Raw genomic sequence first — 20,701 nt, forward strand, 5'->3', positions numbered from 1 at the left:
CCCTGATATTCTAGTCTTGTGTACATTCTAGTAGGGGATAGGGAAGAAAAGACAGATAATTAATAAAATAAGTAGATTAGTGTATCAGAAGATGATAAAGCTAGGAGAAAAACAAAGCATGAAAGAAGGGTAAGAGGATTGCAATTTTATAAAGGCTTGTTAGAAAAGCCCTCACCAACAAAGTGACATTTGAAAACAAAGGCTTCAAAGAGGTAGGTAAGGGAACAAGCCACCTGGATATGGTGGGAAGAGAACTCCAAGCAGAGTAAAGAGAGAGCATGAAGTCCTAAGCAAAAATGTGCCTGCTATGTACGAAGAACAGCAAGAGAAAGAACACTGCAGGCTGGAGCAAGAAAGAAGGGAGAATAGTAGGAGATAAAACTGGAGCACTACTGGGGAAGCAAGAGACATGGCCACAAGAGGTCAAAGATAATGTAGGGCTTCACAGGCCAGATGAAATTTTGGTTTTTACGCTGAAAGAAACAGGAAAACACTGGAGAATTAAACTCTTCTTAGGTTTACCTGTGTTTCTGCTTTTTGCTCAGAAGCAGCTGAGCCACAGAAGCACAGGTCTCAGCTTCTTTTACAGCATCCCTGAGTTTTCGAAAGAGATCATTCTCTGGGTATTTCCTATCCTCAGCATCTTCCAGCATTACTCGCAATTCAATCAAATCTGTAAAAATTTAAATAAAGAGCCATATACAATAACCATAGACACAAAAAGCCATTCTAAAATCTTCACCAATCTCACTCAAGTGAGTCCCCAACCTACTTGTAGAAACATAATAATTAGTAGAAACAAACATCTGTGAAAATCTCACCAACACAATAAAAGCTAACAACCAGGTGCTCATTTATAATCCCTACAGACAGTTTCTCTCAGGTAAATAAATTTCTCTTTCCAAAGAAGCCTTCAGTGTTAGTCTTACTGGTAATAGTGGGTTCCCAACATACATAATAAATTTACTGCAAGTCAGATGTCCAGCCCATTTTATGTCAGCTTTTTCATTTCAAACAAGATTCTCAAATAGAAAATTAAGTCTATATTCAACCAACTCATTAATCTCAAATCTCATAGGAAGCCTAGGATTTTTCTTTTACGGAAGGAAAAAACATAAAACTAAAACAAAGCCTCTTTTAAAGTGACAATCAATTCAGTATATGCATACAAAAGGAAATTTAACCTTTTTTGTGGTTGAAGTTAGCAGACAATGCTTCTGTAACACGACTGACCCAAGTGTCATAGGACTGTGCCCTGACTTTTACACCATATAGCAGAGAAGGGAGGTCTTCTAATGGGTAGCGATATCTACAAAAAAAAAAACATAAACACAGAAATAAAAACCTCAAAAACCAACAATAACTTAAAAATAAAGTTTTAAATATAATCAGCTTAAGGAAAATACAATGGCCAAGGGAATGGGATCTTAGTTCACATAAAGAGAAAATCAAACCAGCCCACACTTTTTAATGCAGGGGACAAGGAACATGTGAAATCAACTGATAAAGAAACTAATTTCAGCTGCCAAGTTTAGGGCCAACTTTAAGGGACTGGTCTTCAAGCCTAGAAGTAGACAGAGAAGTTGAGAAGTCCAGAGTAAAGGAGTAAAGGAAGAGAATAAGTAAAAGTAACATTAAAACTTGGTTTTAAAAAAAGGTAATGGAAGTTTTACAAAATACTTTTGGATACCTAAGACATTTCTTCTGCATGGGGCAGGGGCACAGATCAGTTGGATGGTAGAGACATACAAGCCGCTCAGGATTACAGGAACATGTGAGAGCAGAGAGAAAACATGTGGTTCTGCATGCTGAACACTGCCGCTCATCATCAGGAACAAGTTCAAACACTTCTTCTTCTGACATCAGGACACCCTGAAATATAATTTATTTCACTAGATCAAGTCTTTCTAGTCTTTAAAGCATCAAAAAACTTAAGTTACTACATTTTTTTCTACAGACAAATCTCTGACTTAAAGGCATAAACATGAAAGGTACAATGGCACAACATCAAAATACTTCCTAAAGGTAATCATTGCTAAATTTTTTTCAATGGGCAAGATTAAAGTTTGGTATCTAAGGATGCACATTTCAGTGACAAAACTATAAAGAAACGTGGGCTGGGTGCAGTGGCTCATGGCTATAATCCCAGCACTTTAGGAGGCTGAGGCGGAAGGATTGCTTGAAGCCAGGGATTTGAGACCAGCCAGGGCAACAAAGTGAGCACACCTACAAAAAAATTTTTAAACATTACCCAGGCATGGTGGTGCATGCCTGTAGTCCCAGCTACTCAGGAGGTTAAGGAGGGAATATCATTTGAGGCCAGGCTGCAGTGAGTTATGATAGTACTGCTGCACTCCAACCCCAGCCGACATAGCAAGACCCTGTCTCTAAACAAAAGAATGTGATTACCACAAAAGTCAAGACAGTTTTTTGAGAGAAGGGAAGAAAATTATAATTGGGAGGCATTTTGGGGGTGGCCGGCTGTACACCAAAAGTTCCTCCCAATTACATCCTTGAGCAAAATAACTCAGTAAACTATTATCCAAAAGTAACACTGACATATACAAACATATGTAAGGACAAAGAAGTATAAAGTAAATTGTGCAAATTAAAATATAATATCAGCATGACATCAAAAAGAAAGTTAAGACAAATTCAGTATGCCAAGAATGTAAGAGCAGGCAGGCTGCAGTGGGTCACACCTATAATCCCAGCACTTTGGGAGGCTGAGGTGGGCAGATCACCTGAGGTCAGGAGTTCGAGACCAGCCTGGCCAATATGGTGAAACTTCGTCTCTACTAAAAATACAAAAGTTAGCCGGGCGTGGTGATGCATGCCTGTAGTCCCAGCTACTCAGGAGGCTAAGGCAGGAGAATCACTTGAGCCCAGGAGGTGAAGGTTGCAATGAGCTGAGATCACGCCATTGCACTCCAGCCTGGGTGACAGAGCGAGACTCCATCTCAAAAAAAAAAAAAAAAAAAAAAAAGAATTTAAGAGCATATGAAGTGCCTTTTACCAAACACCTCCATTTATTATATAACTTTACAGTTTCTGCTTACTTGACTGAGCAAGTTACTTGATTGAGCAAGTTACTTGTAAACCCAATTCTGCAATAAGAGCAAACTCTCTTCATTTAAACAAGGTGGGAACCTGATAATTTATTCACTGGCAGGCACAGTTCTGGTCTTTCATCATACACTGTTTTTGATATCAGTTTAATCTAGATGTCTGCTGGCCATATTCTCTTATCTTTCCATTTTCTTATACTGGCATTTAGTATTTTCTTTAAAAATTATTTTAACGTAAAAACAGTTTCAAAATGCACTGCACGTATTTCTTAGTTTATAAGAATTTACTCAGCTTCAGAACTAGCAATGCTGTTCTGAAGGGAATGCTAATGTGGCAACTGAGAGTTCTGGCTGCTTCAAGAAATTTTATACAATTTCCCAAAGTGTACTCCAAGGATCAGATCCTAAAAGACACTCTGGAAAAAATGTATCTTTTTTGTTCCAGGTGCAGTGGCTCACACCTGTAATCTCAGCACTCTGGGAGGCTGAGGTGGGAGAATTGCTTGAGCCAACGAGTTCAAGACCAGCCTGGGCAACATAGGAAGACACTATCTCTACAAAAAAAAAAAAAAAAAATTAGGGAAAACTTTTTTGGAAAATGCTATGGATTATATCCCTCCCACTTTACAGATTAACAATGAACACCAGCACATTAAAGAATCAGAAGTTTTGTAGTAAAGATCCCATTTATCTTTCTTTTTGGTCTATATATGTTTTTATCAATTTTTACCATTAATTTTCCTATACCTTTTAAGTAACTTTAAAATCCTGGAAACTGGGAAAGTATATATTTCACATTATTTTAGGTCCTCCTATTTTTTGTACCCAAACTAGAATTCATCATTCTTTTACTTTTCCAGTCTTAAATGAAGCTAATTTTAAATAGATCCATTTACCTTTTCTTAGCCTGCCATTTTCCAAACGTTTCTAGCCACAGAACTTTTCCTTATAATACCTCCTAAAATATTACAAAGCTTATATTCCTGAGAATATACTTTAGAAAATCATAAATAAGGAGAAAATGGAGAGAATAAAAAAGCCAGAAATACAAATTAAAAGGCTATTTGAGGCTGAGCACAGTGGCTCATGCCTGTAATCCCAGCACTTTGGGGTCCGAGGCGGGCAAATCACTTAAGGCCACGTGTTCGAGACCAGCCTGGCCAACATGGTGAAACTCCGTTTCTACTAAAAATACAGAAAATTAGCCAGGCATGGTAGTGCACGCCTGTAGCCCCAGCTACCGGGCAGGCTGAGGCAGGAGAATCACTTGAACCCAGGAGACAGAGGTTGCAGTGAGCCAAGGCTGCGCCACTGCACTCCGCCCTGGGTGACAGAGTGAGACTCCGTCTCAAAAAAACAAAAACCAAAAAAGGCTATCTGAAATAAGCCACGTGAGAAAATTAAGGAATGGAGCAGGATGGTGTAGCAGTAAGGAAAAAAAGGGGGCAAGGGAAAGTGATGAGAGACAGTGACAAAGAAAAACTTAAAATTAGGAACAGGCCGGGCGCAGCGGCTGACACCTGTAATCCCACCACTTTGGGAGGCCGAGGTGGGTAGATCACCTGAGGTCAGGAGTTCAAGACCAGCTTGGCCAACATGGTGAAACTTTGTCTTTATTAAAAACACAAAAATTAGCCGGGTGTGGTGGCACATGCTTGTAACCCTAACTACTCAGGAGGCTGACGCAGAATTGCTTGAACCTGAGAGGTGGAGACTGCAGGTGAGCCGAGATTGTGCCACTGCACTCCAACTCGGGCAACAGAGAGAGACTCTGTCTCAAATAAATAAATAAATAAATAAAACAAAACAAAAAACTAGGTAATATATAACTATGAAGGAAACAAGGCCAGGTGTGATGGCTCACGCCTGTAATCCCAGCACTTTGGAAGGCCGAGGAGGGCAGACAACCTGAGGTCAGGAGTTCGAGATTAGCCCGGCTAACATGGTGAAACCCTGTCTCTACTAAAAACACAAAAATTAGCTGGGCAAGGTGGTGAACGCCTGTAATCCCAGCTACCCGGGAGGCTAAGGCAGGAGATTCGCTTGAACCCAGGGGGCAGAGGTTGCAGTAAGCTGAGATCGTGCGACTGCACTCCAACCTGGGTGGCAGAGTGAGATTCCATCTCAAAAAAATAAAAAGGAAGCGTATGAGTCAAGATCACACTAAGTTTTTACACGATGGTCCTGGCGCTTACTAAGATGAGGCAATTAGGAAAGAAAAGTGGTTTGTGAAGGGTGGAGAGGAAGGAGATTTTCTATTTCAGATGCTGAAACTGAGATGATAAAAATCTAAATAGAAATGTGCAATACACATGTTGGAAACACAGATTACAAATGAGTGGCTGGACACAGCCTCTTTCAAAGTGACAATAATTCCTGTGTGTAATATAATAGGAGGAAACTTTAAGAAGTGAGAACTGAAACCACAAGGTAATAGCTGAAAGACTTAAGACCCATAGATGAGAATTCCAAGAAAAATAGCACAAAATAACAACAATAAACAGTCAAAGGCTGAACCCTGCACACATTGTTGGGGATATAAGAAGAAAGAACTAGAAATGACGGGCAAATACAATCAAAGAGACTAAAAAAAACAGTAGAGCAAATGTTAGGTAAAGAAACCAAAGCAGCAATATATAGTGCAATAAAGAGGTCATGGGGATAGAAGACACAGAAAGAAACCACTGGATTTTGGCTGGGCACGGCAGCTCACGCCTGTAATCCCAGCACTTTGGGAGGCCGAGGTGGACGGATCATGAGGTCAGGAGATCGAGACCACTCCGGCTAACAAGGTGAAACCCCATCTCTACTAAAAATACAAAAAATTAGCCGGGCGTGGCGGCGGGCGCCAGTAGTCCCAGCTACTCGGGAGGCTGAGGTAGGAGAATGGCGTGGACCCACGAGGCGGAGCTTGCAGTGAGCCAAGATCGCGCCACTGCACTCCAGCCTGGGTGACAGAGCTAGACTCCGTCTCAAAAAAAAAAAAAAAGAAAAGAAAAGAAAAAAAGAAACCACTGGATTTTGAAATAAAGTGTGTCACTGGTGAACTTTGAGACTTTTTTTTTTTTTTTAATTATACTTTAAGTTTTAGGGTACATGTGTACAATGTGCAGGTTAGTTACATATGTATACATGTGCCATGCTGGTGTGCTGCACCCATTAACTCGTCATTTAGCATTAGGTATATCTCCTAAAGCTATCCCTCCCCCCTCCCCCCACCCCACAACAGGCCCCAGAGTGTGATGTTCCCCTTCCTGTGTCCATGTGTTCTCATTGTTCAATTCCCACCCATGAGTGAAAATATGCGGTGTTTGGTTTTTTTTGTTCTTGCGATAGTTTACTGAGAATGATGATTTCCAATTTCATCCATGTCCCTACAAAGGACACGAACTCATCCTTTTTTATGGCTGCATAGTATTCCATGGTATATATGTGCCACATTTTCTTAATCCAGTCTATCATTGTTGGACATTTGGGTTGGTTCCAAGTCTTTGCTATTGTGAATAGTGCCGCAATAAACATACGTGTGCATGTGTCTTTATAGCAGCATGATTTATAGTCCTTTGGGTATATACCCAGTAATGGGATGGCTGGGTCAAATGGTATTTCTAGTTCTAGATCCCTGAGGAATCGCCACACTGACTTCCACAATGGTTGAACTAGTTTATAGTCCCACCAACAGTGTAAAAGCGTTCCTATTTCTCCACATCCTCTCCAGCACCTGTTGTTTCCTGACTTTTTAATGATTGCCATTCTAACTGGTGCGAGATGGTATCTCACTGTGGTTTTGATTTGCATTTCTCTGATGGCCAGTGATGGTGAGAATTTTTTCATGTGTTTTTTGACTGCATAAATGTCTTCTTTCGAGAAGTATCTGTTCATGTCCTTTGCCCACTTTTTGATGGGGTTGTTTTCTTCTTGTAAATTTGTTTGAGTTCATTGTACATTCTGGATATTAGCCCTTTGTCAGATGAGTAGGGTGTGAAAATTTTCTCCCATTTTATAGGTTGCCCGTTCACTCTGATGGTAGTTTCTTTTGCTGTGCAGAAGCTCTTTAATTTAATTAGATCCCATTTGTCAATTTTGGCTTTTGTTGCCATTGCTTTTGGTGTTTTAGACATGAAGTCTTTGCCCATGCCTATGTCCTGAATGGTAATGCCTAGGTTTTCTTCTAGGGTTTTTATGGTTTTAGGTCTAATGTTTAAGTCTTTAATCCATCTTGAATTAATTTTTGTAGAAGGTGTAAGGAAGGGATCCAGTTTCAGCTTTCTACATATGGCTAGCCAGTTTTCCCAGCACCATTTATTAACAGACAAACAGAGAGCCAAATCATGAGTGAACTCCCATTCACAATTGCTTCAAAGAGAATAAAATACCTAGGAATCCAACTTACAAGGGACGTGAAGGACCTCTTCAAGGAGAACTACCAACCACTGCTCAATGAAATAAAAGAGGATACAAACAAATGGAAGAACATTCCACGCTCATGGGTAGGAAGAATCAATATCATGAAAATGGCCATACTGCCCAAGGTAATTTATAGATTCAATGCCATCCCCATCAAGCTACCAATGACTTTCTTCACAGAATTGGAAAAAACTACTTTAAAGTTCATATGGAACCAAAAAAGAGCCCGCATCGCCAAGTCAATCCTAAGCCAAAAGAACAAAGCTGGAGGCATCATGCTACGTGACTTCCAACTATACTACAAGGCTACAGTAACCAAAACAGCATGGTACTGGTACCAAAACAGAGATATAGATCAATGGAACAGAACAGAGCCCTCAGAAATAATGCCGCATATCTACAACTATCTGATCTTTGACAAACCTGAGAAAAACAAGCAATGGGGAACTTTGAGACTTTCAAAAGTATGATGGGAACAGAATGACAATGATAATGAAGGGATAAAGAGGACATGAGACTGCTGACCACGGGAAAACCACTGAAGATTTTTAGTAAAAGGTAAAATGAAAACTACTCTTAAAATGGGAAAAACAAGTTCATAATGCAAAGAAAGGGCAGGGATAAGTAACTGGAACAAGGGCATAGGTGGAAGGTATGTTTAAAGAAGGGTCTATAGAGAAATTTGATCAAAGTAGCACAAAGAAACATGGTAGAGGATCAGGAGATGGGGCATTCAAATTATCAAAGCACAAGGGAAATAATGCCCCATCCAGGTTAAATCTGAAATACTGAGGACATTATCACAAAATCATATTTCATGAGTCTCCACCAATGTACTTAAAATTTCAAAATTCAAAAGAAAGACTCTAGGCAATGAGAAAAAGAATCCCCTTTTAAATAAATATATAATCAAAATACGAATTTTAAGAATACAAGTATAGGCCGGGCACAGTGGTTCACACCTGTAATCCCAACACTTTGGGAGGCCAAGGTGGGTGGATCACTTGAGGTCAGGAGCTTGAGACCAGCCTGGCCAACATACTGAAACCCCATCTCTCCTAAAAACACAAAACTGGCTGGTCAAGGTAGCGCATACCTGTAATCCCAGCTACTTGGGAGGCTAAGGCAGGAGAATCGCTGAACCTGGGAGGCGGAGGTTGCAGTGAGCCAAGATCGTGCCACTGCACTCCAGCCTGAGCAACACAGGGAGACTCTGTCTCAAAAACAACAACAAAAAAACACAAGCATAAAGTGGGAATATTAAATAATGAAATACCACTATAACCTTATTAGAATGTCTAAAGTTGAAAAGACTATACCAAGTGTTGGTGAGGATATAAGGCAACTGGAACTTCTTATACACTGCTGGTGGAAATATAAAATGGTACAACCACTTTGGAATTCAGTTTCATAGTTTTTTAGAAAATATTACACATACACATAATATACAATCCAACCATTCCACTCCTAGTATTTACTCAAGATAAATAAAAGCATATGTCCATGCAAAAAGTTGTATGCAAATGTCCAGAGCAATTTAATTTCTAACAGCCAAAAAATGTTAACAATCCAAATGTTCATCCACAAGTGAAAGGATAAACAAATTGTGGTAAGCCTATTCAACGGAAAACTAGTGTGCAATAAAAAGGAATAAAGTATTAGTACATGCAACAATATGGCTGAGTGTCAAAGTAATTATGCTGACTGAAAGAAATTAGACCATAAAAGTACAAGTTGTATTGGTGTGATTTGAATAAAATTCTCCAAAAAAATAAGCAACGAAAGAATAGTGGTTTCCTGGGGATTGGGGGCAAGAGGAGAAGGTGGTGCAGGATGGCCAGGTGTGGTGGCTCAAGCCTGTAACCCCTACACTTTGGGAGGCCCAGGCAGGAGGACTGCTTGAAGCCAGGAGTTTGAGACCAGCCTAGGTAACAAAGCAAGGTTCCACCACTACGAAAAATTTAAAAAATTAGACAGACATGGTAACATGCACCTGCAGTCCCAACTACTCCAGAGGCTGAGGTGTGAAGATTGTTTGAGCCCAGAAGTTTGAGGCTGCAGTGAGCTATGACTGTGCCACTGCACTCCAGCCTGGGCGACAGAGAGAGAAGCCATCTTTCAAAAAGGTGGTACACAGCAAGAAGGAAGGACCATGTAAGGGCATGAAAAAACTTTTAGGGGTGATAGATATATTCATTATCTTGACTGCAGCAATGGTTTCATGGGTATATACAGAGTCAAAACTTATCAAATTGTACACATTAAACACGTAGTTTATTACACATCAATTATGCTTCAACAAAGCTCTTTTACAAACAGAGCAGAATATCAGGCAGAGAGGGAGGAGTGACATGATACAAAAACAGGAGGAAGCATGGTGTAACCCTAATGAAGCTAGCTAGCTATGTAGGAAATATTAGAACAGGCCAAGATGATGCTGAAGATACACATTTTCTCATATATTACCCAGTTCAATGTGATGATGCTTAGCTTATTCTAAGTATTCTAAATCCCAACCTTGGTTATTCCATCCTTCCTATTCATCAAATTACTTGAAGGGGAGGGAAAAAGATTAATTCAAACTGACAGTCTGTAATTTCCAGAAACATAACTTATTCAACAGAAAGCTCAGAAAAAAAATGATTTAAATTTCTTGTTTAAACAATACTGTATGTAGAAGATTTAAAATGTAAATATATACCTAAGAAATTCTGATAGGACTTGTTTTAAAAACCTAGAGATGATAAGATTCCTAAAACGTTTTTAATCTGGAGAAATCAATATGTCAATTATAAAAATATAAAATCTTCTCCAAATCAGTGATCTTTATGCTCAACTCCTAGGAGATCAGAGATGAAAATTCTATCTATAGGTTTATTTAGCACATCCCATAAGCAGTATCAAACATAGAAAATGTGCTCAGCAAACTCACCATCTGTACAACAGACTCTCTTAATCGTGTTTCTTCTTCAGTCATGAGAGTCAATTCTTTGCAGACCATGGCAGCCAGCCCCACATCTAAGCATTCTGGATCTGCTGCCATCTTGAAAATGAGTTCCTCGTGTGAAAAGACACAGTGGCGCCTTAAGCGTCGGTAATGATTTACACACTGACGTCCAATGGGCAACTGAAAATGAGATTTCCAAATTAAATAACTCGCTTATAACATATCCCAGAACAGAACCACTACTTACCCTCCAGGTCCTCCCTTTTATTAGAAAGAAGACAGAATACCAAATCCATTTAAATATAAAGAGGCAATATTATATTAACTGTAAATATTAACCCTGTAAGACCCAGCCAGAATTTCAAAGGCTTTCCCACAGAAAATTCCCATAATCTGAGATGCTAAATTTCTGGCCTAAACTGCTAATTTTCTACTTATTGTATATCAAGAAGGAGTTCTTTGGTATATAACTGAGGCAGCAAACTCTTTTAGACCAGTTTAACATGAGCCTGCCCTTACAAGAAAAAGAAAAATATTGTGAAAATAAATAATTAAATAAGTTCAGGCCAAAAAGGGTTAAGTGGAAGTATTCAGCACTCAAATTTCCATAGAACAAAAAGACCAGATGTTATTAGAAGAAAAAAAAGAAAGAAAAAAATAGGAAAGAGGGGAAAAAGTAATACTTAAGCAATCCACATTGGCTGACATTGTTTTTTTTGCAAAAACCAAAACAAAGGACGATTTAGATTTTAGCATCTAGAAATTATTTTAAAAACAAGCCTGGCAGAAAGATAATTCAAAGTGAAATTATAAAATTATATACTTTATTTCCCTAACAGTGAAATAAATGACTAAATGATCACTTTTCATAAATGAACAGTTAAGTCTTTAAAATAAATTTTGAAAATTTCCATAATTATCAAGCTACAAACCAAATTACAACAATAGCTATGCCCTACACATATATACGCACTCCAACTTCAACTTCTTTCCTATGCTCAGGCAGAAGAACTTGGATAAAGGAGTTTTGTTTGGATTTGTAATATAAAAGAGAAAAAATAAGAAAATGGACCTTTAAGAGCCTTTTAGAATTCATCTACAGTTTGAGAAAGGCAGAAAGGAATCAGAGAAAGCAAAGAAAATTTGAGGCTATCTCTGAATTATGCAGTGTTTCCATACTCTTCAAAGAAAAAACTTTCCCAAGGAAAATATATATATATATATGTATATAACTTATGATTAGCAATTATTTTGTCTATTAACAACACACAACTCTTTCATATCTTAAATACGTACTCTTTAAAAATTTCTCAGAGCCTCAACACAAAAACAAGTAGAAGAAAAAATCATACTGTGGGATTTGCAGTTCTTAACTATTATAATATGTGAGGAAGCCACAAAAAATAGAAGTGATTATCCACTGTAACTTCTAAACATTAGTCCCAGTAATTTATTCCAGAGATAAAACTACTATAACTTTTAATTTATATCACACCCTTCTTCTAAAGAGTGTCAAGGGCTTCCACACATATCCTCTAACTTGTCTGAGGTTATTAAGTGAATCTGTCAGCATCTTTACATACCAGCTAAAAAACTTAGGCCCAATGAAATTTTAAAAGCTGCTCAAGGTCAAATACCAGTAACAGTGAGAATGGGAACAGCAGAAACTATCTCCAGCTTCTATCTAAATCCTCCCATTTTCTACACTACACCTAGCCAATTACCATGTATCATAAACACTCAATAAATGTTGGTTGAATGTTTAGAAACAGAGCTCAAGCCCAAGGCAAAATCTTAAGCCTAGTCTTGTTCTTGCTAAATTACGCTGTTTCCAAAGCCTAATAAGAAAAAAGTTCAAAATTACTGGAGCAAGTAAGACTATTCATTGTATCATTTTACTCATTAGCAAAGGAAACAAAAACAATCTCTACATGGTTAATCATGGGATTTAGTAAATTAAGGTGCCTGCAGAAAACATTAAAGGATTTCCCCCAAAATGTTAACAGAAGCAACAAAAACAGCACCAATACAAGAAAATAAAGTCAGTGTGTATCATAAATATACTGTATAGTCTTCTCCCAAGCAACATAACAGCCACTAAATACTTTTTGATTATCTACTTCATACAAAAGCAAAATAGCAATTACCTAGCATTATCATTTATATAAAAGTATAGCGCAGAGATCTCAATATTATAGTTACTCTTTTAAAATTAAAAAAAGGAACAGACAAAACATAAAATGGCAAGACTAGTAAAATCACCTAGTTGCCTATCAGAAAAAAAAATTAAGGAATTTGTAAAAATCGCAGAGCTACATATTTGAAAATATGGTAGAATACTTGAAATTATCTGTATAAGCCTGATCACCTTAATAAGTCCCAAAATGCTCAGAGAAAGCAAAGGCTAAAAAAACTACAGGTTGGTGCAAAATTAGTTGCAGGTTTAAAACTGCAATTACTTTTGCACCAACCTTTATCTTCAATGGCAAAAGCCGCTATTACTTTTGCACCAACCTGTGTCTTCCCTTAGAAAAGAAGGATTCAGAAAGAATCGACTGACCATTTATAAGTTCAAACGGTCTCTCTCTTCTGAGCACCTGACCAGAAGGGAGGGAGTCAAAATAAAGGAAAGAAGGAAAGCAAAGGAGAGAAGGAAAGGAAGAAAAGAAGGAAATGGGGGAAGGGGAAAGGGAAGGAATAGAATGGAAGTGGAGGAAGCAAGTTCAAACAGAATGAGGAAAATAATAAATGGGTAAGAAGAACTATAAAATCTTCAAAATAAAAAATGTGATGGAAATCTTAGCTTTCTAAACTACAATAGCCACTCCAGTCTCCACTAAAATACTGATGAACCCGACCCTGAGCCCAGCTAAGCAAACATGGCAACTAAGCTGCTTTATATTTATAGGGGGGTTAGTAGACGTACAACAGCCACTTGCTATAGAACAGACCCAGTCAGCAGTACAGAAGTTCACAGCTTCAGCAAAGTTGTAGCCCTGGTTAAATCCAGAGTGATAGGCACGAGGAAATGTCACAACAAACTCGCCAGCACACTGATTGGTCCTGTACACCTAAATGCAAATTGGGAACAGGGATACAAAAATAAAAAATAAAAATAACAAAAAGAGGAAGACAGATTTTATTAGATAATTTCAGATGCATTTTCTAAAACTGAAAACAATAAAGCATTAAGTTACACATATCAGAAAATGATATCAGAAATAGCCAGAATTCTACCTTCTTAAAATAGTCACTGATAATAGATTATAATTCATGACAAGAATTAGCAGCCAAAAGAAATTCTCAAAGAAAAAACATTACTCTCAATGAGCTACGAGTTTCTTAAACTGATACAATTTTTACAATTTAGAGAATTTCTTTTATTCTTGTATCGTAAATAGTGGCAAAGAATTGAACTTCCTACTACTTTTGGATAATTTTTTGGAACTAACTAAATTAACTCACATAGCATATGAGACATCCCCAATGAGATGTCCCCAAAATCAGTTTTCCTGAAATCTCACTTTGTTTTACAATAATACTATATGTCTCTTGAAAAGTCTCAGATTCTGGTATAAATTTACTCTTTAAAAACAAAGTAACATTATAAATGTTAATCTACTTTCTCTTTAAGGTTATGATGAATATTTGATTATCTATAGTAAACTTGCTAAATTCATACTTTATCAGGCATTAGCTTGAATTTGAGAAACATCTTCAAACTTAGGTTGAAAAGTGAAAAAGGTATTTGCGGTATATTTTTATTTCATTATCTCATGTATTAAAAGCTAAGAAATCTTTACATGAGAAAATAAGGATAAGCAAACTTATTAGTGATTAGTTATTAGGATAAGCATCCTTATTAGTTATTAGTTATTAGGATAAGCATCCTTATTAGTGATTAGTTATTAGGATAAACATCCTTATTAGTGATTAGAGCCACCACTTAAAATACCTGTGCTTTGGTTAAATAGGGATAACAAACAATATGAGATTTTTGTTCAAAGTAGGATGTAATATTTACTGAAAATAGAAGCTTATACGAACAGGTAGCTGTATACAAAGAATGATTCATACTTTAATACTCCCCGTCTTAATCAGATAAAAGTCGTTCCCTGCACAGTACAAATTCTAATCTGGCTAAAAGATGATATGACTCATTTCTAGTTACAAAACAAAGCACATGTTGTGATTCTATCTATCAAAAGCTAAAATAACTTTAAATTAAAAATACTGGCTGGGTGCAGTGGCTCACACCTGTAATCCCAACACTTTGGGAGGCCGAGGTGGGAAGACTGCTTGAGCTCAGGAGTTCGAGACCAACCTGGGCAACACAATAAGGCTTCGTCTCTATAAAAAATACAACAATTAGCCGGGGGTGGTGGTGTGCTCCTACAGTCCCAGCTACTCATTAGGCTGAGGCAGGGGAACTGCTTGAGCTGAGCAGGTTGAGGCTGCAATGCGCAATCATCGTGCCGCTGCACTCCAGCCTGGGCAACAGAGCAAGACCTTGTTTCAAAAAAAAAAAAAAATGAAAAAACAAACAAAAAACTGAAGGAAGACACCAAAAGACTCACAGGCACACCATGCTCCATTAGCACATTGGGGTTCATGATGGTGACTAACTGATGTAGAAGATCAGGCTGGGATTCAAATAACTCAGGGGCCAGCTCTCTCATCACCTCCTCCAGTTGTTCTGCAGCATGAGATGGCACACCATACCATGTCTTTGGCTCCCCCCTAGCAAAAGAAGTAACTGTTTAGCTAGGCAGCACATGGTACCAATGAGGCTAGGGTATCTGATTCCAATCCACCAAATTATAATTAACTTGTCTTATTCCATGGTCAGATTACATGCCCTGAATTCTAGCAACCATCTTATAAACCTGTGCTGTTGTTCACAATAGGAGGTAAGTAAATAGTAGTATGTATAGGCAGATACAAACTTATCACTACAATTAAAAAAGCAACTCAGCACATGAACTCTGTAAGGTGGATCAGTGAAAACACCTTCAAACGGGAAAGACACTATATGAAAAACAAGCACTGTCCCAAAGGATGCTGACACATGACCTTGATTCAGAGGTCCATGTGAATAATGGACATTTCAATTATCCCCACAATGATCAAAATAAGTCAGTGCTCTGTAGGATACTTCTAAATAGCTTCACTGAGTTCAATTTTACTACCCAAAGAAATAGGCCAAAGCTAGAAATTATTGAAACCTTAAATATACTTCTGTCTATCAGATCAAAAACCTGGCATCATTAATCCACTAGACTTAGTAGAGTTCACGCATGCTGTATTTTAGACTGTACATACCAGTGCAAATAGTTGATGGAATAACTCCAGTGATCCTCAATGTGCCAGCAAAAAGAAGAGAAACACATTCCCACATAGAGCCACGGCACTTTCATACCAGAGATGTCCACATTAATATGTGCAAGAACAGACTGTTCCAGGACAGGCATGTTATTCAAATTCCAACCAGAAAGTGCATATTCCTATAAGAGAAAAAAAAACAATTGTAAATGAAAGATCAGAAATGAAAAGTGCTCAATAGAAATGTCAAGGGAGTCTTCCCAGAAAAATTTTTTTATAATATTTGTAATAGTCTAGTGCATACAATCTGTGCTCTTTGCTATCCACTACATGTAACTCATATAACTAAATATTTAATCCTACCTTCTGTCTACGTTCTATTTAGATTTCCCTTTATTTCAGATACCTCTGGTTTACTCCAAAGCACATGAGCAATTCTTGTTATTCTCCAGCCAATCAGGAAAACAGTATGAGACCCATCTTAATACAACATCACTATTTCTATTTTATAGCCAGTAGCATAATTTCCTAAAATGTTTACTACTATATTGATAGAATGGTGCCAGATACTGTAAAGACAAAATATAATATACATAATCCTGAACTTGTGACAACAATGAAGACTGACGTGATGCAGAAAGTCACGGCCATCACTCCTAACCATTATACAACACACCTAGAAATACTGGATAAATTGTAACAATAAGACTGACAGGATGCAGAAAGTCACCGCCATCACTCCTAACCATTATACACACACACCTAGAAATACTGGATAAATTGTAACAATAAGACTGACAGGATGCAGAAAGTCACCGCCATCACTCCTAACCATTATACAAACACACCTAGAAATACTGGATAAATTATAACAATAAGACTGACAGGATGCAGAAAGTCACCGCCATCACTCCTAACCATTATACAAACACACCTAGAAATACTGGATAAATTATAACAATAAGACTGACAGGATGCAGAAAGTCACCGCCATCACTCCTAACCATTATACAAACACACCTAGAAATACTGGATAAATTATAACAGTAAGACTGACATGATGCAGAAAGTCACCGCCATCACTCCTAACCATTATACAAACACACCTAGAAATACTGGATAAATTGTAACAATAAGACTAACATGATGCAGAAAGTCACCGCCATCACTCCTAACCATTATACAAACACACGTAGAAATACTGGATAAATTATAACAATAACCAAAAAAACTTCATAGCTGAACCCAAAAGAAAAGGGAATTCCCAGTTTCTGGAAACAGAGTGGAAGCAAGCCATAATGAAAAAGGAAGCCGTTGCAAGAGTTTTCACAGGGGCTTCTAATTGGATACTGGCACTGGAGAAGGACTTTCAAACATCCATCTCAAGCCATATGAGGTTGTGACTTAAAGTGCTTATCATCCTTATGGAGAGCAGTTCTCAAAATCGGATCCAGAGGATCCACTAAGTCAAACTATTTTCACAATAATTCTAAGACATTATTTGCCTTTTTCACTTACATTTTTGCAGGAGTACAGTGTGAGTTTTCCAGGGGAAAGATGATATGTGCGATCATGACAGACTGAATGCAGAAGCAGATATGAGAATCTGCTATTAAAAAGTTGATAACTGAATGTGGATGTCAGGAACTGGCAGGGGTGGGGGTAGGGTCATTATTGTGCTTACTGTTTAAAAGTTTCTATAATACAAGTTAAAAACAAAAAACCCTCAAGGTAAGAAGTTAAAGAGCCAATGACAAAGCTAAAGAGAATTTGTGAACTAGAAGACATGTTTGAGGAGATTATCTATAATGCAGCACAGAAATATATAAACTAACAAACTGTAATTAAGAGTCACAGAGAGGCGGGCTGGACGCGGTGGCTCACACCTGTAATCCCAGCACTTTGGGAGGGTGAGGTGGGTAGATCACCTGAGGTCAGGAGTTTGAGACCAGCCTGGCCAACATAGTGAAACCCTGTCTCTACTAAAAATACAAAAAATTAGCTGGGCATGGTGGCGGGCGCCTGTAATCCCAGCTACTGGGGAGGCTGAGGCAGGAGAATCACTTGAACCCAGGAGGCAGAGATTGCAGTGAGCCGAGATCGTGGCATTGCACTCCAGTCTGGGCAACAAGAGCAATACTTCATCTCAAAAAAAAAAAAAAAGAGTCAGAGAGAAGCTGGGCATGGTGGCTCATGCCTGTAATCTCAGCACTTTGGGAGGTCATGGCAGGCAGATGACTTCAGCCCAGGAATTTGAGACCAGCCTGGTCAACATGGCGGGACCCCATCTCTACAAAAAATACAAAAATTAGTCAGGCATGGTGGCGTGCGCCTGTAGTTCCAGCTACTAGGGATGCTGAGGTGGGAGGATCCCGTGAGCCCAGGAGATTGAAGCTGTGAGCCGAGATCATGCCACTGTACTCTAGCCTGAAAGAGAGTGAGACCCTGTCTCACTAAAAAAAAAAAAAAAAAAAAAAAGTCACAGAGGATGGAATAACAAAGTCTAACACAGGTTTAACTAAGAATTCCAATAAGAAATGACAAAGAGATCTATTCCTAAAGTTCAACAGGCTAACAAAAAAGGAAATAAAAGAATCTCAACAGGTTATTACTCAATACGTTTTTTGATTGGTTGGTCAGCTGGCTGGCTGAAAAATAGTGAATTTCATTGAAGAGACAAGGTTTACAAACAAAAAGAACACTGGGAGGCCGAAGCTGGTGGATTACTTGAGGTCAGGAGTTCGAAACCAGACTGGCCAACACTGTGAAATCCCATCACTAGTGAAAATACAAAAATCAGCCAAGCGTGGTGGTGCATGCCTGTGGCCCCAGCTACTCAGGAGGCTGAGGCAAAAGTGCTTGAACCCAGGAGGTGGAGGTTGCAGTGAGTCAAGATTGCATCACTGCACTCCAGCCTGGGCAACAGAGCGAGACTCCATCTCAAAAAAAAAAAAAAAAGTTACAATACAAGGTAGCGAGACTCCATCTCAAAAAAAAAAAAAAAAGTTACAATACAAGGTAACATATATAAAATTCCAAATACATATAGAAGAGAAAATACAGTTCTTCAGAGGACACTAAAACAGTGATCATCATGGGTTTGGATTGTGATATGGTTTGGATTTGTGTCCCTACCCAAATCTCATGTTGAATTGGAATCCCCAGTGTTGGAGGAGGGACCTGGTGGATGGTGACCGGATCATGGGGGCAGATTTCCCCCTTGCTGTTCTCACAATAGTGAGTTCTCACGAGCTCTGGTTGTTTAAAAGTGTGGAGCAACTCCCGCTTCTCTCTCTTCCTCCTGCTCTGGCCACGTAAGACGTGCCTGCTTAGCCTTCACCTTCTGCCATAATTGAAAGTTTCCCGAAGCCTCCTCAGCCATGCTACCTGTACAGCCTGTGAAACCTGTACAGCCTCTCTTCTTTATAAATTACCCAGCCTCGAGTATTTATTTATAGCAGTACAAGAATGGACTAATAAAGATTGTTAGGAAAACTTCACAGCAAGGAAGAAATTGTGTTGAGCTTTGAAGGATAGATAAGATTTGAATAAACATTCTAGGAGGAAGAGCTACAAGAATGTAAAAGGTAAATTACAGAGAGAATATACTAGTCTAGCTGGTGAAGAGGCAGAATACAGGAAATGACATTAGAAAAAAAGATTAGATCTTTAAACTTAAGTTTTGGACTGAGAAGCTTAGATTTATCCTATATTCAAAAGGGAAACATAAGTTTTGAAAAATGAAACAATATGATAAACATAAAATCAAATATTTCTAAACTTTTTTTTTTTTTTTGAGACAGAGTCTCACTGTTGCCAAGGCTGGAATATAGTGGCACAATCTCAGCTCACTGCAACCTCCACCTCCTGGGTTCAAGCGATTCTCCTGCCTCAGCCTCCCGAGTAGCTGGGATTGCAGGCACCTGCCACCATGCCCGGCTAATTTTTGTGTTTTCAGTAGAGACAGGGTTTCACCATGTTGGCCAGGCTGGTCTCAAATTGCTGACCTCAAGTGATCTGCCCGCATTGACCATCCAAAGTGCTGAGATTACAAGCATGAGCCACTGTGCCCGGCCTATTTCTAAACTTTTAATTATGTAAAATTTCAAATGTAAACGAAAGTAGACAAAATTGCATAATAAATTCCCACTGACCCATCAATCTTTAAATGTTAAGTGAAAGCAATATATTAGAGAGACTACAGAGAGCAGCAGTATGCACAAAGGAGTTAAACACAGCAGGCTTGAGACTGCTGTCCTTTGAAAGGCCTATTAAAAGTTTGGCCCATGGCTGGCATCTAGAAACTTGAATGGTAACAATTCGCTACACTAATATAAAACTTCCCCTAAATGATAAGAGTGGCTCACAGTGCCCCAGACTATTTGTACAATGTGGTTTATGCTGAACTCCTGCTTTCCTTCTAGGAGTTTGGAATTTTGGTATTTGATTCACAAAGGTCGCCCATGTCACTAGGCCCCAATAAAAGCCTTGGGCACTGAGTATCTAATAAATACACATGTAAAGCACACACCAGTAACAAATTATGGCAACACATGTAAAGCACTAAACACTTTACATGTGTTGCCATAATTTGTTACTGGTGTGATTAAGCACACCTTATGTAACCCCACTGAGAGAATACCCTTGGAAGCCTGTGCCTGGTTTACTCTAGACTTTGCCCATGCATTGTTTCCCTTTGCTGATTTTGCTTTGAATTATTTCACTGTAATAAATCATAGGCATGAGTCCTCCCTGAACATCATTGAACCTGGGAATGGTCTTGGAGACAGCCAATACAAGATGATACTGTAGTCACACAACACCGATGTACAACCACAGTATCATCTCAACATGTGATAAGGACCTAAGCAAGAATGGCTGTAGTGGGAATGGAAAGAGTCCTGTCCTATGGAAAGCTTTAAAAATGAATTAACAAAATTTAGTCAATCACAATATG

At 38.5% G+C, this 20,701-nt stretch overlaps 1 protein-coding gene across 2 annotated transcripts in view; it reads right to left on the bottom strand.

The window, feature by feature from the left end:
- KDM5A (lysine demethylase 5A) overlaps window positions 1-20,701 on the bottom strand; it is a 112,517-nt gene that overhangs the window by 39,644 nt on the left and 52,172 nt on the right. For both annotated transcript variants that reach the window (XM_024256425.3, XM_063711986.1), the window contains exons 11-17: window positions 15,745-15,926; window positions 15,000-15,162; window positions 13,374-13,493; window positions 10,408-10,602; window positions 1,691-1,872; window positions 1,185-1,309; window positions 523-673 (exon numbers count right to left, since the gene is read on the bottom strand). In XM_024256425.3, coding sequence (XP_024112193.1) covers window positions 523-673; window positions 1,185-1,309; window positions 1,691-1,872; window positions 10,408-10,602; window positions 13,374-13,493; window positions 15,000-15,162; window positions 15,745-15,926 — 1,118 coding nt within the window. The remainder of the gene's footprint in view (window positions 1-522; window positions 674-1,184; window positions 1,310-1,690; window positions 1,873-10,407; window positions 10,603-13,373; window positions 13,494-14,999; window positions 15,163-15,744; window positions 15,927-20,701) is intronic.

This window comes from Pongo abelii, chromosome 10, assembly GCF_028885655.2.
Source record: "Pongo abelii isolate AG06213 chromosome 10, NHGRI_mPonAbe1-v2.0_pri, whole genome shotgun sequence".
Lineage (NCBI taxonomy): Eukaryota > Metazoa > Chordata > Mammalia > Primates > Hominidae > Pongo > Pongo abelii.